Source organism: Leopardus geoffroyi, chromosome A1, assembly GCF_018350155.1.
Source record: "Leopardus geoffroyi isolate Oge1 chromosome A1, O.geoffroyi_Oge1_pat1.0, whole genome shotgun sequence".
NCBI classification, from domain to species: domain Eukaryota; kingdom Metazoa; phylum Chordata; class Mammalia; order Carnivora; family Felidae; genus Leopardus; species Leopardus geoffroyi.
Window position 1 is genome coordinate 114,581,389 of NC_059326.1, and position 24,449 is coordinate 114,605,837.

General features: G+C 41.0%; 1 protein-coding gene across 2 annotated transcripts in view; it reads left to right on the forward strand.

The window, feature by feature from the left end:
- The window catches only part of KDM3B (lysine demethylase 3B), a 70,464-nt gene that overhangs the window by 39,874 nt on the left and 6,141 nt on the right, over positions 1 to 24,449 (forward strand). For both annotated transcript variants that reach the window (XM_045490368.1, XM_045490378.1), the window contains 11 exons: positions 808 to 1,022; positions 1,720 to 1,872; positions 11,402 to 11,509; positions 14,565 to 14,692; positions 15,811 to 16,090; positions 16,948 to 17,204; positions 20,788 to 21,054; positions 21,839 to 22,010; positions 22,399 to 22,489; positions 22,627 to 22,757; positions 23,759 to 23,878. In XM_045490368.1, the coding sequence (XP_045346324.1) occupies positions 808 to 1,022; positions 1,720 to 1,872; positions 11,402 to 11,509; positions 14,565 to 14,692; positions 15,811 to 16,090; positions 16,948 to 17,204; positions 20,788 to 21,054; positions 21,839 to 22,010; positions 22,399 to 22,489; positions 22,627 to 22,757; positions 23,759 to 23,878 (1,922 nt within the window). The remainder of the gene's footprint in view (positions 1 to 807; positions 1,023 to 1,719; positions 1,873 to 11,401; positions 11,510 to 14,564; positions 14,693 to 15,810; positions 16,091 to 16,947; positions 17,205 to 20,787; positions 21,055 to 21,838; positions 22,011 to 22,398; positions 22,490 to 22,626; positions 22,758 to 23,758; positions 23,879 to 24,449) is intronic.

Sequence of the window (24,449 nt, forward strand, 5' to 3'; positions counted from 1 at the left end):
TCTCCCTCCGTCTCCGCTCCTCCCCCGCTACACTCTGTCTCTCTCTCTGTCTCAAAAATAAGTAAACATTAAAAAAAATAGATAAATAAAATTTGGAGGGGTGCCTGTGTGGCTCAGCCAGTTAAGCATCTGGCTCTTGATGTTGGCTCAGGTCATGATCTCACAGCTCATGAGATCAAGCCTCACGTCAGGCTCTGTGCTCACGGCGTGGAGCCTCCTTGGGATTCTTTTTTCTCCCTATCTCTGCCCGTATCTATCCCTCTAACATTCTTTCTTTCTCAGAATAAATGAATAAACTTAAAAAATTTTTTTTTCCTTTTTTCTTTTAATTTTTTTTTTTTTTTTTTTTTTTTTTTTTTTACGTTTATTTATTTTTGAGACAGAGAGAGACAGGGCATGAACGGGGGAGGGTCAGAGAGAGAGAGGGAGACACAGAATCTGAAACAGGCTCCAGGCTCTGAGCAGTCAGCACAGAGCCCGACGTGGCGCTTGAACTCACGAACTGCGAGATCATGACCTGAGCTGATGTCGGACGCTTAACCGACTGAGCCACCCAGGTGCCCCTTTTTTTTTCCTTTTTAAATATGTCTACACCCAATGTGGGGATGGAACTCATAAACCCAAGATCAAGAGTCACATGCTTTTCTGACTGAGCTAGCCAGGTGCCCCACTAGGGTGAAAATTCTTAATACATTCTAATGCCTTTTAAGGCTCATTTAATTTTTGTAGATCCTAGGCTTTTAGGTGTGTTTTAGTTTGCATGGCTGCTATTTACCATGTATTTGATTATCTGCCTTCCTATCTCAGGTTGATCTTCACTCGAAAGGGAGTACTCCGTGTGGAGGGGTTTCTGAGTCCCCAGCAAAGTGACCCTGATGCCATGAACCTGTGGATTCCCTCTTCCTCCCTTGCAGAAGGAATAGACCTAGAAACCTCAAAATACATCCTGGCCAACGTTGGGGACCAGTTCTGCCAGCTCGTGATGTCAGAGAAAGAGGCCATGATGATGGTGGAGCCACATCGTAAGACACCCACTTCCTTGTCTTCCAGGCACTTCTATTTGGGAACTTGTATTTTCTGTTACGTCACAGGAGTAGAAGGAGTGACAAATGGCATTCTCTGTGGACAAATTAAGACTGATAAGACTTCTCTTTGTAGCAAACTAAGGAGCTGAGGCTCTAACTATATCCAGCAGACATTATTCCTTCCTTGATCCCTGTCTGGGTTTGGGTCACTCTAAATACTTTGAGTTTGCTTTGAACCTATTTGTATTAGTAAGTGATATTATGTGGTTTGTGAGTAGATGAAGTGCTAGTGGGTACGATGTTTCATACCTAGAACCTGTTGTTATTCAGACATTGATGATGTTTCCATATCTGTGAGATACTGTACCCTATTTCTACACCAAGGAAAATTCTCCCAAGACATTATACCCTACATTTCAGGTGAAGACTCCTCTATTTCAGACTCCCCCACATTGACATTTTTACAGTATCTTTAAGTAATAACACGTGGCGTTTATATCGTTGACACTTGTTTAGAAATATTAACAATTCCATCTATTTTGTTTCTCTTACATTTATAGAAACACTAACTTCTTGCATCTTTGAGTTTGATTGCTGGACAAAACAGTTTGAGGAGCAGTCAGTGGATCTGTAGTCTTTTACTGTTATTCAGGATGATCAATGCCAACAATATCCCTCTTCCTCTTTCCACCAGAGAAAGTGGCATGGAAGCGAGCAGTGCGTGGTGTGCGGGAGATGTGTGATGTATGTGAAACAACTCTCTTCAACATCCACTGGGTTTGTCGCAAATGTGGATTTGGGGTCTGCCTTGACTGTTACAGGCTCAGAAAAAGCCGTCCGCGCAGTGGTGAGCAAATATTGTCCTGTTCAATTCTAAAGGTAACCTGTCATTGGAGGTATGGGACTTGAAGCAAGAATGGGTTTGTGCCCCCATTTTAGCTGCTTAGCTTCACTCATTTTTGTTGCATTATGAGGCGTTATGGTTGCCAATATTCCAGCCTAACTGGGAAGGCTAAAACAATTCAAGGAGAGTTATTCTTCATCTTCCCTTGTGTGTTTTTTTTTTTAACAGCATCTTTATTGAGATATAATTCACATGCCATAAAATTCACCCTTTTAAAGTGTACAATTCAAAAGTTTCTAGTATATTCTCAAGGTTGTGCAACCATTTCCACTATCAAATTTCACTTTTGTCATTCCAAAAAAAATGTAACCTGTAGCACTAACCCCCTATTTTTCTCCCTCTCCTCAACCCTTGGTAACCATTAATCTTCTTACTGTCTCATCTCTCCCTGTTCTGTACATGTCATATAAATGGAATCATATGATATTTGGCCTCCTGTGACTTGACTTCTTTCACTTTAGCATACTGTTTTAAAGCTTCATCCATGTGATAGCACGTATCATTAACTCATTCTTTTGTGTTGCCAAATAATATTCCATTGTATGGGTATATTATATTTTGTCTATCCATTCATTAGTCAGTGGACATGTAGGTTGTGTCTGTTTTGAGCTATTATGAAAAGTACCACTATGAACATTTGTGTACAGGTTTTTGTGTGAACATAGGTTTTCATTTCTTTTGAGTATATACCTAATGGATTTTATGTGTTATATGGCAGTCCTATGTTTTTAATTCTTTCAGAAACTGCCAAGTTGTATTCCATAGTAGCTACATCATTTTATAATCCCACTAGCAATGCACAAGGCTTCCAGTTTTTCCACGTCTTTGCCAATGCTTATTATTGTCTGCCTTTTAGGTTATAGCCATCACAGTGGCTATGAAGTAGTCCCTGTTTCGTTGTGTGATTCTGATTTGCATTTCCCTGATGACTAATGGTGTTGACCATCTTTTCATGTGCTTGTTGGCTGTATTCATCTTTGGAAAAAGGCTATTCAAATCTTGTGCTTCCTTTTTTCCTTGCTTTATCTTACTACTTGCCCCTTAACCTCATTCTTCCCTCTTCAGAGATATTGTGCAACCATTGGAACATGGTGGTTTAGAGGTATGCAACTGGGATTTGAATCCTACTTCCACATCTTTTACACCACCTGTGGTATCTTAGGCTATTTTCTTAATCCCTCAGAGCTTCAGTTTCCTTATCTATAAAACAAAGATAATATGAGTATTTCTCTCACAGCATTGTTGTGAGGATTAAATGAGATCATGTACTTGAAATGGTTAGCACAGGGCCTGACATCTACTAGGTACTATGTGTTATGTAGCTATTAGATCTTCCACTTCTGCCCACAAAAGATTAACTTCTACAGGAATTGCCCTCCTGCCATAAACAATAAGAAAACCAGACTAAATATATGAAATCATGGATTTAAACATTGGACAGCAGGCAGCATGAGTCTGTCTCTTAAGAGAAGGGAAGAAACAAGGCACATCCTACAATTGCTCCCGTTTACTGCCCGCAGGCAGTTTCCAGGCTGTAGTAGAGGGAAAAGCAACTACAACAGTTTGACAGTCTCACTGAACTGAAACAGAGATAAGAGTCTGAGAAGAGTGAGGCAGAATGCTGAAGACGTTAGAACCGCAGAGAGATCACCTCAGTTTTTGGCTCTGTAGTGATCTGCACACACATGAGGTGAAACTCCTTAAGGTCCAAAAAGGAACTTTCAGAAAGCGATTGACTGAATAATTTCCAGAACTTACCATTTGTATTGCCACGAGCCAGACTGGAAAGACTCTGGATAAGAGTGCACAAAGGTCACGTTTTAGCTGTGGGACTAATGTAGTCCCAGAATAATGGCTGCTGTGGAGATGCCATAACAAAGTGTAAAGCAAGCCTTGGAGGGATCAAACTGATCTGCAGGTTACTTAACTATGCACCAGACTAAAATCAAACATTCTTTAAAGGATTACAACAAAATCCAGTACTCTGAAACATTAAAGTCACAAAGCTCTGCATTCAATCAGGAAAAATCAGGGTATGAGTAATAATCAGCTAAATGGCTGGCTCATTCGGTAGAGGCAAGGTCTTGAGTTTGAGCCCCCCAATGAGGATAGAGTTTACTTAAAAAAAAAAAAAAAAGCATAATCAGGTGTGAGTCTCTTAAGTAAATGGTGCTGAGAAAACTAGACAGCTACATGCAAAGGAATGAAACTGGACTACCCTCTTATCCCATACACAAAAATAAACTCAAAATGGATTAAGGAATTAAATGTGAGACCCAAAACCATAAAACACCTGTAAGAAAACACAGGCAGTAATCTCTTGGGCCCTGGCCATAGCAACGTATTTCTGGATATGTCTCCTCAGGCAAGGAAAACAAAAGAAAAATAAATGAAAGCTTTTGCACAGCGAAGGAAACCACCAACAAAACAAAAAGGCAACCTTCTGAATGGGAAAAGATATTTGATATTTGCAAATGATATATCCAATAAAGAGTTAATATCCAAACTAGAATACTTACACAACTCAACACCAAAAAAAAAAAAAAAAAAAAAAGTAAAACTGCCCGATTAAAAAGTGGGCAGAGGACCTGCATAGACATTTTTTCAAAGAAGACCTACAGATGGCCAAAAGATACATGAAGACACGCTGCACATCACTCTCATCAGGTAAATGCACATAAAAACTACAATGAGATACCACCTCACACCTGTCAGAATGGCTAGTATCAAAAAGACAAGAAATGACAAGTGTTGGGGAGGGTGTGGAAATAAAAGGAACGGTTGTGCATTGTTGGTGGCAATGTAAATCTGTGTAGCCACTGTGGAAACAGTGTGGAAGTCTTTCAAAAAATAAAATACAGAAAGGCAATCCAGTAATTCCACTACTGGGTAATTACTCAAAGAAGATGGAAACACTAATTCAAAAAGATATATGCACCCCTATGTTTACTGCACTGTTATTTACAACAGGCAAGATATAGAAGTAGCCTAAGTGTGTATATACATATATACACCTACATATACATTATGGAATATTACTTGGCCATAAAAAACGATGACATCTTGCCGCTTGCAGCAACAGAGATGGACATACAAGGTATTACACTAAGTGAAATAAAGATACCATATTTTTCACTTACATGTGGAATCTAAAAAACAAAACGGGGGTGCCTCTCTGGTTCAGTCACTAGAGCATGCATCTTGATCCTGGGAACATGAGTTCACGCTCCACATTGGGCATAGAAACCACTTTAAAAAAATAGGGGTGCCTGGGTGGCTCAGTCGGTTAAGCATCCAGCTTTTGCTCAGGTCATGATCTCATGGTTTGTGAGTTCAAGCCCCACATTGGGCTCTCTGCTGTCAGTGCAGAGCCCGCTTCACTTCCTCTGCCTCCCTCTCTCTCTGATCCTCCCCTACTCTTGCTTTCTCTCTCAAAAATGAAACTTTAAAAAAAATAATAATTAATTAAAAAAAAAAACACAAGACAAACTCATAAATGCAGAAAACAAACTAGTGATTGCCAGAAGGGAGGCAATGGGGGTGGGGCGAGTGAAATACGTATCAGGGATTAAGCAGTACAAACTTCCAATGATAAATAAGTCAAAAGGATGGAAAGTATGGCACAGAGAATATAGTCAATAATATTGTAATGACATTGTATGGTGACATATGGCAACTACATTTATTATAGTGAGCATTGCATAATGTGTAGAATTGTCAAATCACTCTGTTGTACACCGGAACTACTTTAGTATGTTAACTGTACATGTCAACTATACTTTAGTGATAAAGTTTTGTTAAATAAAAGAATAATCAAGTATGCAAAAAAGAATGTGACCCAATAATCTGGGGGAAAGAAACATTCAATAGAAACACATCCAGAAATGACAGTGATGATAGAATTATTGTAAAAAGGCCTTAAAGCAGCAATTATAAATCATATGAATATATTTAAAGACATAAAGGGAAGAGCGCCTGGGTAGCTCAGTCAATTGAGCATCCGACTCTTGATTTCAGCTGGTTGAACATCCGACTCTATTTCGGCTCAATTCATCATCTCACAGTAGTGAGATCAAACCCCACGTTGGGCTCCACACTGGGCATGGATTTTCCCCCTCCCTCTGCCCCTTCCTCACTCAAGCACATGCTCACTCGCTCTCCCTCTCCCTCCGTCTCTCTCTCTCTCTCTCTCTCTCTCTCTCTCAAAAAATAAAAATAAATACATAAAGGGAAATATGAGAGAAATAGAAAATACATAAAAGACCCAAATAAATGGTCTAGAGATTTAAAAATCCCCAAAAAATTATACTAGGTGGGATTAATGGCAAATTAGATACTGCACAAGAACTGAATTTAAAGATGTAACAATAGAAACTATCCAAAACTAAGCACAAAGAGAAGAAAGACTTAAATTTATAAGTTAAAGAGTGCCTTGTTTATGTATAGGAAATAGCAGGCAGCCTGCCAGAACTTTAACTAGAGTTTCAGAAAGAGAAATGGTCAGGGAGCAGATACAAAAAATACCTGAAAAATTCCAAAAATTTTCCAAATTTGATGAAAAAGCTATAAAACCACAAATCAACAATAAATCTCAAATAGAAGAAGCATGGGCACATGGGTGGCTCAGTTGGTTAAACATCCAACTTTGGCCCAGGTCATGATCTCATAGTTTGTGTGTTTGAGCCTCTTGTCGGGCTTTGCTGACAGCTCAGAGCCTGGAGCCTGCTTCCGATTCTGTGTCTCCCTCTTTCTGTGTCCCTCCCCTGCTTGCACTCTGTCTCTCTTTCTCAAAAATAAACATTTTTTAAATTAAAAGAAAACCACACCAAAGCACATCATTACCCACCTTACTGAAAAGCAATAAGGAGAAAATCTGAAAATCACAAGAGGGGGAAAAAAAGTACTTTATATATACAAACTAACAAAGATAAGAATGACAGCCAAGTTGTCAGAAACGCTCTAACACTGAAGACAATGGAACAGCATCTTAAAGTGCTGAAAACCAATTATTAACCTAAAATTCATACCTAGTGAGAATATCTTCAAAAACGAGAGTGAAATAGTCTTTCAGACACAGAAAAGCTGGTAGAATTCATCACCAGCAGATTCACCGTGCAAACAAAGGTAGTTATTCCAGGGGAAAAAAAGATACAGTAAGGGAATTTGGATTTACACAAAGGAATGAAGAACATCTATGGGTAAATATGTGACTACATATAAAAGACTTTTTCTTATTTTTAAACTTTTTAAAAGATTATTGTTTAAAGCAAAAGTAACAAAGTAATTTGGGACTTATAATGTGTAAAATTAGGGGTGCCTGGGTGGCTCAGTTGGTTAAACGTCCAACTTCAGCTCAGGTCATGATCTCATGATTTGTGGGTTCAAGCCCCGCATTGGGCTCTTTGCTGATAGCTCAGAGCCTGGAGCCTGCTTTGGATTCTGTCTGTCTGTCTTTCTGTCTGTCTGTCTCTCTCTCTCTCTCTCTCTCTCTCTCTGCCCCTCCCCTGCTTGCACTCTGTCTCCCTCAAAAATAAACATTAAAAAATTTTTAAAAATGTGTAAAATTAAAATATGTAATAGCACAAAGGAAAGGAAGGGGAAATGGAAGAATATAAGAATCTTACACAGTGTGTGAAGAATGGTATACTATTTGAAGACAGACTGTGGTAAGCTAGAGATACTACAAACCCAAGAACAAACAGGAGCAAATAAAGAGGTGTATATAGCCAGTCAGCCAAAAGTGGAGACAAAGGCAAATCATACAAAAGCAGTTAATTCAAAAGAGGAAGGAAAACGAAACAGTATATACAAGACAGATCTGTAGTGTATCTTGCATTCAGTTTTCTTGGGGCGGGTAGTATAATTACCAAAAAAAAAAAATGTCTATAAAGGTCTTGGGAGGGAAGTGATAAAGAAATAAGGGTCGAAAAACACTGAACCTAGGTATAGACAGGAACATCTTACATAATGCAAAAGACTGAATATTTCTCCTTAAGATCAGGAGCAAACAAAAATACCTGTTTTCACAGCTTCTATTCAGCACTGAGCTGGAGTTACTAGTCAGCATGAGAAATAAAAGACAAAGAAAAGCATAAAGCCATCCCTCCCGCAAAAAGCATATACTGGAATGAAGTAAAAAAAAAATTTTAAGATTTATTTATTTTTGAGAGAGAGACAGCAAGTGAGGGAGAGAAGGACGGGACAGAAGATTCGAAGCAGGCTCTACACTGACAGGAGCAAGCCTGATGCAGGGCTCGAACTCATGAGCCGTGAGATCATGACCTGAGCCAAAGTCAGCCATTTAACCAACTGAGCCACCCAGGTGCCCCAAGTAAAATGTGTTTTATTCTTAGGTGACATGATCATCTATATAGAAAACCCCAAGGAGGGCTTCCTGCCTGGCTTGGTCGGAAGAGCATATGGCTCTTGATCTGGGGCCATGGGTTTGTGCCCCACGTCGGGTGGGGCGCCTGGGTGGCTCAGTCAGTTAACTCTCTGAATCTTGGTTTCAGCTCGGTTCATGGAATTGAGCTCAAAGAGCTGCGCTGAGCTCTTTGCTGAGAGCATGGAGCCTGCTTGGGATTCTCTCTGCTTCTCCCCTGCTTGCACTCCCTCTCCCTCTCTCAAATAAACTTAAAAAAATAAATAAATAAAGAAAACCCCAAGTAATCTACAAAAAAAGCTACAAGAACTAATAAGTGAGTTTAAGCAAGATTACTGGACAAACTGAACAAAAATCAATTATATTTCTATATGCTGTCAATGAGCAACTAGAAATTGAATTTTTAAATTAATATCATTTATAGTAACATCAAAAAACCATGAAGTGCTTAAGGATAAATTCAATTAATAGGTAAGAAACACATGGGGTGCCTTGGTGGCTCAGTTGATTGAGCATCTGTCTCTTGATTTCGGCTCAGGTCATGATCCCAGGGTTGTGGGATGGAGCCCAATGTTAGGCTCCGTGTTCAGCGTGGAGCCTGCCTAAAATTCTCTTTCTGTCCCCCACTCACACTGTCTCTCTCAAAAAATAAATTTAAGGGTGCCTAGGTGGCTCAGTTGGTTGAGGGTCTGACTTCAATTTGGGTCATGATCTCATGGTTCATGAGTTCAAGCACCACGTTGGGCTCCCTGCTGTCAGCACAGAACCTGTTTTGGATCTTCTGTCCCTCCCTCTCTCTCTCTCTCTCTCTCTCTCTCTACCCCTCCTCTGCTTGCATGTTCTCTCTCAAAAATAAACTTTAAAAAAAAAAAAAAAGACTAGGATAACAAAAACAATTTTGAGAAAGAAGGCATTTGGAGGATTTATACTATTTCATTTTAAGACTATACAGCTACAGGAATTTAAGGCACTGTGGTAATACAACAGCAGAGATGTACACACATATATAGTCAGCTGATTAGGTAATGAAGGTGCCAAGATAATTCAGTTGGGAAGAGATAGTTCCAACAACTGGTACTGGGATAATTGTGTATCTGTACTAAATAAAGTGAGCTTTATTTGTTTATTTTTTAGTGTTTATTTTTGAAACAGATAGAGAATGAGTGGGGGAGGGGCACAGAGAGAGGGAGACGCAGAATCTGAAGCAGGCTCTAGACTCTGAGCTGTCAGCACAGAGCCTGACGTGGGGCTCAAACTCATGAACCGTGAGATCATGACCTGAGCCGAAGTCGGATGGACACATAACTGACTGAGCCACCCAGGCGCCCCAAATGAGCTTTATTTTTACCCACACAATATATCAAAAGTAAATTGTAGGCCTAACCATAAAAAGCTAAAACTACAAAATTTCTAGAAAAAAAAATAGAAAATCTTTGTGTCCTTGGGTTGGATAACTACTTATATGGACACAAAAAGCAAAAGAAAAATTGTTACCAAATTTGAAATATTTTGCTCCTCAAACAACACTGAGTAAATGAAAAGACAAGCCACAGATTGGGAGAAAAGATTTGCTGATTGCCTATTTGTTAAAGGACTTGAATCCACCATAAAGAGCTCTCACAACTCAATAAGAAGACAACAACCTGATTTTTAAGTGAGCAAAAGATTTGAACAGATACTTTATCAAAGAAGATAGATCAATGGAAAATAAATGCATTAAAAAAATTACCACTACTCATTTGGAAAAGGAAAAAATAAAACCGTAACGAGAAACCCCTCTACCCACTTAGAAGGCTAGAATTTTAGAAACTGACAGTACCTGGTGTTTCCAAGAATGTGGAGGAACTAGAACTTTTAACAGTTGCTGGTAGGAATGGAAATTGGTACCATCCTTTTGGAAAACGGTATGACCATGTCTTATAAGTTTAAACATAAATTTTCCATATGACCCAGCATCCCACTTCTACATGTTTATGAGAGAAATGAAAATGTGTCCACACATGGGGCACCTGGGTGGCTCAGTTAGTTGAGCGTCCGACTGCAGCTCAGGTCATGATCTCACAGCTTGTGAGTTTGAGCCCAGAGTTGGGCTCTGTTGCTGACAGCCCAGAGCCTGGAACCTGCTTCGGATTCTGTGTCTCCCTCCGTCCCTCCCTCCCTCCATCTCTCTCTCTGTCTCTCTCTCTCCCCACCCCCCCCCCCACGCTCGTGCTTTCTCTCTCTTTCTGTCTGTCTATCCATCTCATAAGTAAACATCAGGGGCACCTGGGTGGCTCTCTTGGTTAGGCGTCTGACTTCGGCTCAGGTCACAGTCTCACGGTTTGTGGGTTTGAGCCTGGAGCCTTCTTTGGATTCTGTGTCCCCATCTCTCTCTGCCCCTCCCCACTTGTGCTCTGTGTCTCTCTCAAAAATAAACACATAAAATAAATAAACATTTTAAAAAATGGGAAAAGAAAATATGTCCACACAAAAGATTGTACTTGGATGTTAATAGTAGTTTTATTCATAATAGCCCCAAATTGGAAATAATCCAACTGTTTACCAGCTGGTAAATAGGTAATAAAAATGTATATCCATACCACAGTATAGTATTCAGCCATGAAAGGAAATGAATTGCCAATACATGAACAATATGGATGAATCTCCAATCATGCTAAATGAAATAAATCCAACACAAATGACTATATACTGTATGCTTCCAGTTATATGAAATTCTAGAAAAAGCAAAAATGTTAGTATTAGGAAGTTGACCACTGGTGACCAGGGGTTAAGAAAAGGCTATTGGCTTTAAGCAAAGGGCTCGAAGGAACTTTAGGAAGGAAGATGGAAATGTTCTATATTATGATTGTGGTAGCGCTTATGCAGCTGTATACATTCATGAAAATTCATGGGAGTGCACACTAAATTGTTGGATTTTTTGTATGTAGATACAATAAATAACAGTAAATCAGTGAAGTAGATTTTTTTGAGTTAGATACTATCTTCTTTGGCTGAAGAGAAAATTGGCCTTTAGGATCTGAAACTCTGACTCACTAAGAGGGATACATCTTATGACTTTATATAAATAAAGTCGTTTCATTTCTGTTTCAGAGACGGAGGAGATGGGTGATGAAGAAGTTTTCTCCTGGTTGAAGTGTGCAAAGGGGCAGTCCCATGAACCAGAGAATCTCATGCCTACACAGATTATCCCTGGCACAGGTAAGGGAGTTCTTTTTTTTTTTTTTTTTAAGTTTATTTCTTTTGAGAGAGAGAAAGAGTATGCAAGCAGGAGAGGGGCAGAGAGAGAGAGAATCCCAAGCAGGCTCTGCACTGGCAGTGCAGAGCCCAACTTGGGGCTTGATCCTATGAACTATGAGATCCTGACCTGAGTGGAAATCAAGAGTTAGATGCTTAAATGACTGAGCTGCCCAGGCACCCAAAGGAGTTCTTTTTTAAATTTGATGAAAGAGTGGCTCCTGGCTGACTCAGTCAGAGGAGCATGTGGCTGTCGATCTTGGGGTCATGAGTTCGAGCCTCACATTGGGTACTGAGATTACTTGAATAAAAAGACTTAAAAAATAAATAAGTAAATAAATAGGGGCACCTGGTTGGCTCACTCAGTTAAGTGTCTCACTCTTGGTTTTAGCTCAGGTCCTGATTTCTGGGGTTCGTGGGATCAAGCTGCGCATCCGGCTTTGCTCTGACAGCAGGAAGGTTGCTTGAGATTTTCTCTCTCCTTCTCTCTCTGTTCCTCTCCCACTTGCACACTCTATCTCAGAATAAATAAACCTTAAAAAATATTTTTAAGCAAAGAAAAAATAAAAATACATAAGTTTGGGGGAAAAAAAGTTTTTTATTTAGTTGAGGTTTAATTCATACATCATAAGATCTGGTAAAATGGTTTTATCTCAGCCTGATTTTTGTTAAGCTTCCCCAGATTTTTCTGAGTATTTGAATCTTCAGATATGTGTTAGATTCTATGCAGCCATTGCACACACTATGCCTCACCTTTCAGGTTAGAGAAGTTGGTTACTTTTCTACATAACATTTTACATTCCTATGGTTGGCAGGACCAGAATAGAAAAAAGTCCCACATGTTTCCAGAAAGACCTTTGCTTTTAGGCTTGTAAAAATCCAGCTGAAGGTAAGCAAACCTTTTGAATCCATGAAGGCGGCCTATGAATGGTCATGTTTATGTCACTATTGAAATCATTATTTCAATGATTCCTCCAAAAAGTGTGTTTCACCTTCCATACTTACAATAACACACATTGAAGATGATCAGTCTACTGCCTATATTCTCCTCCAGTGTGACAGAGGGCACTCGTTGGATCCTTTATACCCCAGCGCTTCCAAGCAGAGGGGCTCCCTCAGGGCACTGGTAGGATGCTTGCTCCCTACTGATCTAAGCATTGGTTAAATGTTCACGTTAAGTTTACATTGGTCTGCTTTTTTCCCACTTTTCCTTTTTTTTTTTTTTTTTTTTTTTAGATATAAGTTAAAGTATATAAATCTCATGTGTACAATTTAAAATGTTTACCTGGTCGGGAAGCCTGGGTGGCTCAGTGGGTTGAGCGTCTAACTTCAGCTCAGGTCATGATCTCATGGTTCGTGAGTTCGGGCCCTGCATCGGGCTCTGTGCTGACAGCTCAGGGCCTGGAGCTTGCTTTGGATTCTGTGTTTCCCTCTCTCTCTGCCCCTCCCCCACTCACGCTCTGTCTCTTTCTGTCAAAAATAAAGAAAACTAATAAAAAAAAATTAAAATGGGGGCGCCTGAGTGGCTCAGTCGGTTAAGCGTCCGACTTCAGCTCAGGTCATGATCTCGCGGTCCGTGAGTTCGAGCCCCGCGTCGGGCTCTGTGCTGACCGCTCAGAGCCTGGAGCCTGCTTCGGATTCTGTGTCTCCCTCTCTCTCTGACCCTCCCTGTTCATGCTCTGTCTCTCTCTGTCTCAAAAATAAATAAACATTTAAAAAAAAAAATTAAAATGTTTTACATGCTCTTGAACGGAAGGGAATCTACCCCCTAGAGTTTCTCCTGCAAGACACCTTAATATTTACTGTAACAGGGAGAGAGTGTAACTTGTTAAGAATACACAGAACTTTAGGCTAGTTATACTTGGGTTAAAGTATTAGTACTTCCATTTACCAACTATATGTATTTGAGAAATGATGTTCTCTGAGTATCAGTTTCATCATCAAAAATTGAGAGTATAGGGTGCTTGGCTGGTTCATTTGGTGGAGTATGAGACTCTTGATCTTGGGGTTGTGCGTTCAAGTCCCACATTGGGTGTAGAAATTATTTAAAAACAAAAATCCTTAGGGGCACATACCTAGCTCAGTTGGTAGCATATGGCACTCCTTATTTTTATTTTTTTAATGTTTATTAATTTTTGAGAGATGGAGACAGAGCATGAGCAGGGAAGGGACAGAGAGAGAGGGAGACATAGAATCTAAAGCAGGCTCCAGGCTCTGAGCTGTCAGCACAGAACCCAACGCAGGCTCGAACTCACAAATGGTGAGATCATGACTTGAACTGAAGTCTGACGCTGAATTGACAGAGCCACCCTGGTGCCCCGCACATGGGCCTCTTAATCTCAGGTTTGTGAGTTCAAGCCCCATGTTGGGTGCGGAGCCTGCTTAAAAAATGAACTTAAGGGGCGCCTGGGTGGCACAGTCGGTTAAGCGTCCAACTTCAGCCAGGTCACGATCTCGCGGTCCGTGAGTTCGAGCCCCGCGTCGGGCTCTGGGCTGATGGCTCAGAGCCTGGAGCCTGTTTCCGATTCTGTGTCTCCCTCTCTCTCTGCCCCTCCCCCATTCATGCTCTGTCTCTCTCTGTCCCAAAAATAAATAAACGTTGAAAAAAAAAAAATCTTTAAAAAAAAAAAAAATGAACTTAAGAAAATAGTCTTTTTTTTTTTTTTTTAAGTTTGTTTATTTCAAGAGAAAATGGGAGAGGGGCAGAGAGAGAGAGAGAGAGAGAGAGAGAAAGAAAGAATCCCAAGCAGGCTCCACAGTCAGCACCAGAGCCAGACTCGGGGCTCCATCCCATAAACTGTGAGATCACAACCTGAGCCAAAATCAAGAGTCAGACGCTTAACCGACTGAGTCACATAGGTGCCCTAATAAATAATATCTTTAAAAAAATGTTGAGGGTAATAGCTGCCACCTCATTGAAATGTGGGTAAGGATTGAGGAAGATAATGTAAATGAGATCGTTAGCACAATATCTGGCACATAAAACATTCTGAGGCTTCTGTTGCTCTCTTTCTCCCAGCTCTTTACAATATTGGAGACATGGTACATGCTGCCCGGGGCAAGTGGGGAATAAAAGCAAACTGCCCTTGTATTAGTCGGCAGAACAAATCTGTGTTGAGACCTGCTGTCACCAACGGGATGTCACAGGTAAAGTGGTATGTGTGGGTATGAATGAGAGAAACTTCTCTTCTTAGTACCAGGAAATGCCCCATTTTCACCTGTGTTGTCCTAGGCTACTGTAGGATTCCTGAGGAATTAGGGGATGGAGAAGCCTATCTAGAGAGAACCCCCAAAAAGTTACTCAAGGGATTTTAATTCCCTCCAGCTGGTATGAGTTTCTCTTCATTTGTCTTTAAAACCAATTCAGGCTGGGTTGATAAGTAGCACAATGAGATTCTTTTCATCTTGTCAAGATTTATACCTCAGGGTCCTTGTATAGGTGAAGAGTATAGAAAAGGTTAACAGGAAGGCAGTCCAATATGTGTGCATGGTCCCTGTCCTTGTCATGTTAGGTACTGAGGACAGAAATATGAAGATTGGCCTGCTGAGCTGGGATCATTCTACTCTGAAAACAATCCCAAGCCTCCAGAGAGGCAGTGGTTTGCTCATTGCTCTATCAGAGGTGGAGGTCATTCCGGTTTGATGGTAACTGTTTTGAACAAGAGGCCGTTTTAAACACACACGCACACACACACACACACACACAGCTAACTTGCTTATATTTGGAGTGCTTTCCAGGAACACTACTAATTCATGGTCTGTAGGAGGTACAGGAATTAAGGCTGAGGGATCTCAAGATATATTTTCAATAGAGTTGACATATTAGAGCAAATCATGTGGAGAATTCAGTAATAGAATAGTAAACATTTATGGAACATTTATGTATGCCAAACACTCTACTAAGCTTTTTGCATATACTATCTCATTTAATCCTCAAAAGCTTTATGAGGTCACATTTTAATCATCGGTTTACCATTGCAGAAACTGAGCCTCAGGCATGCTAAATAAATATATTTTAATATTTTTAAATAAATTGTATTATTCATTTTTATGTTCACTGATCTTTTCACAGAACCAAGGATAGTTTCTGTCATGTTGTAGGACTCCTGAAATATGTGTTAAATTAATCAGTGAATGAAATAGTTTATGAGACAGTTTCAGGTTGTTTTCCCAGACTTTTTTAGTGTCAGTAGCTCTTGCTATGTGTTTGTTTGTTTTCCTACACAAGAACAGCACTCTAACCATGTTGGCCTTCTGTGCTTTAGCTCCCTAGCATAAACCCTAGTGCCTCTTCTGGAAATGAAACCACTTTCTCAGGCGGAGGAGGAACTGCAGCAGTAACAACATCAGAGACTGACCATGTTCCCAAAGCTGACAGCACTGACATCAGATCTGATGAGTCTCTGAAAGCAGATAGTTCGACTTCAAATAGCAATAGTGAGCTAAAAACCATCAGGCCCCCTTGCCCTGACACAGCACCCCCCTCATCTGCCCTGCACTGGTTGGCGGATTTAGCAACTCAGAAGGCTAAAGAAGAAACAAAAGGTGAGATGAACACAAGCCTCTGCCCTGCCTTTGGGTGGAACCTGGACTTATTCCCGGATTCTTCAAACTCACACATGACCATCCACGTTTATGAAACATGATGCTTGCTTTCTCTGGGTAATCACATAAAATGAGGGAATTGCTTTCAATATTTTTGCAGAAGTGGAGCTTTTTTAAAAAAGACACATGCCTGGGTCCCTGAGTGGCTCAGTTGGTAGAGCATCCGATTCTTAATCTCAGGGTGATGAGTTCAAGCCCCACATTGGGCGTGGAGTCTACTTTTAAGAAAATAAAACATAAAACTTCAAAAGAAAAGGCACATGCCTGGGCTGTACCCCAGACCTCTTTAGTCAGAATTGATAGGAGATTTTTATTAACCTTCCAGGTGGTTCTGTTATGCAGCCAGGGTTGATTTTCCATGGGCCCAAGAGTTGCCTGGGGAATTATTATAAATAGAGATTCCTGGGCCCCACCAGAACTATTAAATGACATTCTCTTAGAGTACAAACAGGAATCTCCATTTTTAGTAAACACTCCAGGTGATTCCAGTACAAGTATTCTGAAGACCCCCTTGCAGAAACACTATGTTAGAAAGTGAGGGAGATGAAAGATGGATTGGAACAAAAGGAAATTTGAAATCCAGATCTGGTAAAGGAAGGAAGAAATAGGGAGCTTCTCCTTGGCCATGATCCTGCTATAGTCATAACCTTGTCAAGGTTGGCCTGGACAAACTGTATGTAGTTTGTGGACCAGGGAAGGGGAAAGTCCTCCTCCCCTCTTGGCTCATTTTTAGGAGTCATTTGCTTGCTGGGTATTACTTGTCATGCCTAATGCTATTCCTGGTTATGTCCTTACAGAAGCAGGGTCCCTGAGGTCGGTGCTCAGTAAAGAGTCTCATTCACCCTTTGGGCTGGACTCGTTCAACTCCACTGCAAAGGTCTCTCCATTGACTCCAAAGCTTTTTAACAGTCTGTTACTGGGTCCCACTGCCTCCAACAACAAAACCGAAGGCTCTAGCCTTCGAGACCTCCTTCACTCCGGACCCGGAAAGCTTCCTCAAGCCCCCTTGGACACAGGCATACCCTTCCCCCCGGTCTTCTCTACATCCTCAGCAGTAAGTGTCCTTTCTACAACTCTAGCCTTTGCTGCTTTTCCAAGGAAGAGCCATCAGAGATCTGATAACTGGATTAGAGTATATATGGGTAACTTGTGTTATCTGTGTTGTCTGTCCAACTGACAAGTTATTTACATCGCGTTTGGGAAATGTTTGAGATCCGTTTAAATAGTGAACCTTTTGTGCCATGTTAAGAAGTCAATAGGGGCGCCTGGGTGTCTTGGTCGGTTAAGCGTCCGACTTCGGCTCAGGTCATGATCTCACGGTCCGTGAGTTCAAGTCCCGGATCGGGCTCTGCTGACAGCTCAGAGCCTGGAGCCTGTTTCAGATTCTGTGTCTCCCACTCTCTCTCTGCCCCTCCCCTGTTCATGCTCTGTCTCTCTCTGTCTCAAAAATAAATAAACGTTAAAAAAAAATTTTTTTTTTTAAAAGAAGTCAATAGAAATTGAGACATTGAAATTTTCAGTCAGCAGGAATCACTATTTTCTTGACAATAACAGGCATTATTATTTTTTTTAACCTAGACAGTACATTCATACTGCCTTTTCTTGGATATCTATAATAGACACCTAAACCTAACACATCTAAGACCACATGCCTGATCTTCTGCGTATAAGCGTCCTTCTCCTGTAGTTTCCTCTCTTGGTCATGAGCATCTGCATTCTTCCAGTTGCTTGGCCAAAAATCTTGGAGTCATTTGGGACTCCCCTCTCTCACATTTCCTATCTAATCTGCCAGCACATCCTTTTAGTCTGATCTTTAAAATGTATGCAGGGGCACCTCAGTGGCTCAGCCATTTGAGCGTCCAGCTCTCAATTTCAGCTCAGGTTGTGATCCCAGGGTCATGGAATCGAGCCCTGCATCAGGCTCTGTGCTGAGCATGGAACCTGCTTAAGATTTTATCTCTTTCCTTTTGCCCCTCTCGCTCTCTCTCTCTCTGTCTCTCTCTGTCTCTCTCAAATAAAAAATAACATGTATTCAGAGTCCACCCATTTCTCATTAGCTCCACCACTTCCTCTCTGGTCTGAGCCAACATCCTGTCTTGCCTGCATGTTTGCAGTAAACTTCTTACAGGTCTCCTTTATTTCTTCCCTTTTCCACTCTATAGTCTGTTGTCAACACAGCAGCCTGTGGTTCTTTTTAAATATGAGTGGTTTCATTGATATGACTTTTGTTAGCTCTGCTGAAGCTCTGCTTCAAGGGCTTCCTATTTCTCTGATAATATAAACAGAATCCTTTCAGTGGACAATAATGCTCTAGCTTTATCTGTGCAAGACTTCTTCCTTGCACTTCTCTGACTTCACCCACCACTTTCCTTGTTCACTCTGCTCTGACCACACCCACCTTCTTACTGACCGTGACCAGGCAAGAATCCCTCTTCAGAGCCTTTGCGCTTACCCTTTTCTTCCACTTGGAACTCTCTTTGCCATGTAACCGTATGCTTGCTTCATCATTAATTTCATCTCCTCCCTTCTGAAATGTCACGTCCTGTAAGCCTTCTTAAACCACCCTTTGTAAAATCCATCACAGCTCCATCCTCCATATCTGTTTTGTCTGCACTTACTATTTTTTCCATAGCATTCATTACCATGATTGATTTGTTGTTTGGCTTCCCTTTCCTTAAAAGATTTTTGACTGTTGGGGCGCCTGGGTGGCGCAGTCGGTTAAGCATCCGACTTCAGCCGGGTCACGATCTCGCGGTCCGTGAGTTCGAGCCCCGCGTCAGGCTCTGGGCTGATGGCTCGGAGCCTGGAGCCTGTTTCCGATTCTGTGTCTCCCTCTCTCTCTGCCCCTCTCCCGTTCATTCTCTGTCTCTCTCTGTCCCAAAAATAAATAAACGAAAAAAATAATAATAAAAAAAAATAAAATAAAATAAAAGATTTTTGACTGTTTTATTCACTGCTGTATCACTAGTGCCACAGTGTTTGATACATAGTAGATATTCGGTAAGCATTTACTGAATGAATGAATTCACAAGATAAAAATTTAAATGATGTAGTGAAAAGTCTCCTTCCCATCATCATCTCCCAGCCACCTGTTTTCTTTTCGGCAGGTCAGTCACTGTATGGTTTTTTTCCTCCTTTTTTTACTCAGATGCTCTACACCTTGCTTTTCTGTTTTCAGTGTGTATTGTGTTAGAGATCATTTCAAGCAAGTACATAAATATATTTCTCATTCTATTTTATAATTAGTGGCTAAACTTCAGTGAGCTGTGGATGTTTGAGCCATGTACGATGTGGGTTATTTGTTTCTTTTGCATTAGTGACTTGAAAAAATTACTTTTGGCTCTCTTTTATATGTACTTGCTCTGGGGCGCCTGGGTGGCGCAGTCGGTTAAGCGTCCGACTTCAGCCAGGTCACGATCTCACGGTCCGTGAGTTCGAGCCCCGCGTCGGGCTCTGGGCTGATGGCTCGGAGCCTGGAGCCTGTTTCCGATTCTGTGTCTCCCTCTCTCTCTGCCCCTCCCCTGTTCATGCTCTGTCTCTCTCTGTCCCAAAAATAAATAAACGAAAAAAAAAATTATATGTACTTGCTCTGACCTTCAGTTCTCCTTTTTCTTTTTTGATTTTCCCAGGAAGTTCCATGATTACATGTACTTTGTAGAGATAATAATTAGTGATACTTCAGACTTAGGAATACTTCAGGCTTTTTATAAAAGCCCTCTCAGTTCTGTGACATTAGGTATGTCACTTTGATTTTTGAGCCTGGTGATTTCATCACCTGGAATGTGTAAGAGATTCTCAGTGGGGTGATAAGCAAGGGAAGAATTGAACATTAGGAGACTACTTTCAGAATATTTAGTTCCTTTTGAATACTTTCATTTACCACTTTTTTGGGGTATACTCCCTGGTTAAAAAACAAACAAACAAACAAAAAACCACTGCCTTGGCACCTGGGTGGCTCCGTTGTTAAGTGTCCAACTTTGACCCAGGTCATAATCTCACAATTCGTGAGTTCAAGCCCCGCGTCGGGCTCTGTGCTGACAGCTCAGAGCCTGGAGCCTGCTTTGGATTCTGTGTCTCCGTCTCTCTCTACCCCTGCCCCGCTTGCACTCTGACCCCCTCTCTCTCTCAAAAATAAAAATAAACATTAAAAGAAATAAAAAACACTGCCTTGATAAGTCACTTTATTATTTAGTTGAAGTATCCTTGGGCATGCTAGCCAGAAAAAAATTTATAAGCCTCAAAGTAAATAATCTTTTTCACTCACTTAAAGCATTTTGTGATCCTTGTGGTCCACATGCAACCTTAATACAAGGCTGGATGGTAAAGACATTTCTTAGGTCTCTAGGCTCTTGAGGCAGATGGGATCTTTGCATACTTTTCTTGCATAAATGTAAAGCACAGTATAAAAGATGGAAATTTAAGATACTGACTTCATAAACCCCCATTCAATTACAAAAAGTATCTCAGAAAAAAAAAAAAGTATCTCAGAAAAAAAAAAAAAGTATCTCAGAAACGTTTGTGAAACTTAATCAGGTAAGTCATAACTCCTTCTTGTGAGTACAGTTGTGAGACAGTTTTTTGAATGCTCTTCTCATAGTGCCTCATTCATACTTACCTGATAGAATTGTATCTGGCAGGGAGTGAAGAACAAGGCCAGCCTACCCAACTTCCTTGACCACATCATTGCCTCAGTGGTAGAAAATAAGAAAACCTCAGATGCTGCAAAGCGGGCCTGTAACTTGACTGATACCCAAAAGGAAGTGAAGGAGATGGTGATGGGGTTGAACGTGCTGGACCCCCATACATCTCACTCCTGGCTCTGTGATGGCCGACTTCTGTGTCTTCATGACCCCAGCAACAAAAACAATTGGAAGATCTTCCGGGAATGTTGGAAGCAAGGCCAGGTAAGTAAGGATAAGTAGCTACCAGGACCAGCTGGCTGCTTGCCCACCACAACTACAACAATAGTTTCAATTCTGTCTGGGAGATTCTTTGACAGGGAGATTGAGACATAGTAAGTTCACCGAAAACTTCCTTGCTACTTTGATTTTACTTGGATTTTAAAAAATCAGAAGATTCCTAAAAATATATTGTGGTTCCTTCTATTTCTAAGCTCTATAGGTCTGTGTTCTGAAAAGGGTAGTTGAAATTTCTGGGAAGTGGTGATCTGGCATTAATGACACTTTTAGAGGAAAATCCTTAAGTGTGATAGGGGTAAGGTGAAGGTGGGTAGAAATGGGTAGTACTTTTCTAGGTAAATGTTCCAAGGCTGCACAAATTTGGATGATAGTGTGATAACACTTCCTAATTTTTATAATTTAGCAGGTGCTTGAAAAACGGGGAGGTTATGGGATTGTCTGGATAGTTCTTCATTCTCACTGTGAGGAAGTATTCTCAAAGTTGCATTAGTCAGCTTTTTGTCCTCTCACCTCAAAATAGTGGTAGATACCAGAGCAACAGAAGTAATTTCTGTAGCATGCCTCCCAGCATGAAACTCAAAAGTTATAATGGAGAAGTGGTTTCCATTTCCTGCACCTGACATGTTGAAACCTATAGATTCTGAAGCTGGGACAGAACAGTAAATCATCATGAAGTAGAGGTTGTCCTCAGGAACCCTATCCTGTCCTTGAGCTCTGAGCTAAAAAGTATTTCCTAAATGGTTCTGATTGGCATATTTTGTTTCCACAGCCAGTGTTGGTTTCAGGGGTACATAAAAAGCTCAAGTCTGAACTCTGGAAGCCAGAAGCCTTTAGCCAGGAATTTGGAGACCAAGATGTGGACTTAGTGAACTGCAGGAACTGTGCTATAATTTCCGATGTGAAAGTTCGGGATTTCTGGGATGGCTTTGAGATCATATGCAGTAAGTAGTTTTGATGACGGCAGACTGGAAAGGAAGTCCAGCTCTGCCCTTGGACACAAATCATACCCCCTTGGCGGGGGGACAGTCTGTCTTGGTGCCAACCAAGCTAGCTCTCCTGGCAATCATTGGCTCCCAGAGCACAGCTGGGCTTAAGCACCTTCTCCCATGGGTTGTGTGGAGCACTTTCACTCTTGAGGCTGGAATTCTTGTGAGATGGAAAAATATAGCATGTCTTAAATAAAGCAGTGGGCGAGGAAAACAAAGCTCACCTAGTCCATTAGGATGGGTTACAAGTGTGAAAATAAGTTAGTCTCCTAAAACTTGCAGTCTTTGGAAAACCATGCAGCAGCCAAACAAGCAGATTGTGGGAGTGCTGTCTGTCTTTCAGAGCGATTAAGATCAGAAGATGGGCAGCCTATGGTGCTTAAACTCAAGGACTGGCCTCCTGGGGAAGATTTTCGAGACATGATGCCCACAAGGTTAGTGAACTACAGTAGGTCATCTTGAGACCCTGTGCCTTGCTGAAGCATCACAAAGTAATGATAGAAAAGTGGACTTTGCCTCTTTGCTTTTTTCCCTCTTAACAAGCTAAGTCATCTTTCCTGATCTTCTGTAGGTTTGAAGATCTGATGGAGAATCTTCCTCTGCCAGAGTACACCAAACGAGATGGCAGGCTCAATCTGGCTTCTAGGCTACCCAGCTACTTTGTAAGGCCCGATCTGGGCCCCAAGATGTACAATGCCTACGGTATGAAGAAGCCAAAGCCGTAATTGCCCTTTTGGGACACTACTGTTCCCCATTTCACCTATAGAGGGAGATATTTAGTCAGGGTCCTGTGTAGAGCTAATAGAGCACAAAGTGACAGGTGCTAAAGAATTTAACAGTAGCCATAATGGTTTGAGGTTTGTTTGTTTGTTTGTTAAGATTTTTTTTTATTTTTAAGTAATCTTTATACCCATTATGGGGCTTGAACTTACAACCCTGAGATCAAGAGTCACATGCTCTACCAACTGAGCCAGGCACAGGCCCCAGGGTGGATTTAAATGCGATGGCTTTTGTCATACTGATTTGTATCACATCTATACTTTGTATATCTACAATAATTAGAAAGTTTCCTCTCAAACATTCTGTGCAAGAAGACATGATTCTTAGTTTTTAAGAGCCTTGATAAAATAACAGTGAAGAAGGCAGAGTTCCATACCACCCAGCAAGCTCTTTGTGAAGTCACAATAAGGCCATAAATCACTGTGAAAGCCAATTCTCATTTGTATGTCAGTAATGCACATGTCTGTTTTGCTTTTAAAGGAAAGATTGTTGTGGTGCCTGGGTGACTCAGTCAGTTTAGCATCCAACTTCAGCTCACATCATGATCTCACAGTTCATGAGTTCAAGCCCTGCATCGGGCTCACTGCTTTCACTGCAGAGCCTGCTTCAAATCCTCTGTTCTGTCCCTCTCCTGCTCATTCTATCTCAGAAAGAAACATTAAAAAAAAAAAAAAAAAAAGAGATAGTGTTGTAGGGAGTGGAATTGGTTCAGTGAATGGCCAAAACTATAGTGTCAACCGAGCTAGAAATCAATCTTAAAACACTAGAAAAGAGATGAGAGTGATTTTTTTTAATAAACAGATATACTTCACTCTCCCTGTTACCCATTTAAGAACATCTTAGAGTATGTTCTCACTTGTAGAGTTGGTATGGATTTTTCACAATATTGCCCTTTCACCCTGCATATCCTCCTTTTCCCTCAGGCTTAATAACCGCAGAAGATAGAAGAGTTGGCACAACAAACCTTCATTTAGATGTATCTGATGCAGTCAATGTGATGGTGTATGTTGGGATCCCCATCGGGGAGGGTGCTCATGATGAAGGTACTATTTCTATATACCCACTACTTCAGGATGGTGAGGCTCAACGTCAGGAGTAGAATCGAGTGTCTTTCTCCTCAGGGCCTATGCATAGTAGGTGCCCAGTAGATGTTGCTAAGTGAAAGGAGGTTTTAGGAAAGAAGAGTGGTACTTGTGTATCTCTGACCACAGTCATTCTCTTTCTGGGAATGCTCCCTTTTCCACTGAGTATAGAGCATCAGAAATAGGAGCAAAGAAGGAAGGGCAGTCTGGCTCACTTGCCATCAGCCAGATCAGTTTATCAGATGATAAAGCCAGCTTATTTGCGCAGAACAAAAGCATCAAAGTGATATTTTGCTGCATTTTTACTCCCTGCCATCTCAGTATAAAATTAATACGTGTTAATTATGGACATTTTAGAAAATGTACAAAATGTTAAATACGTAATTCAAAATCTCACAGTTCAGGGATTATTGGTGTCATTATTTTGGATATTTGCTGCCACACATTTGCTTTTAATGCGATACACCTGCAGATCCTTCCGTTAGTTGTCCTTTAGAGGATTATAATAGACAAGCATTAGAAGTCTACCCTC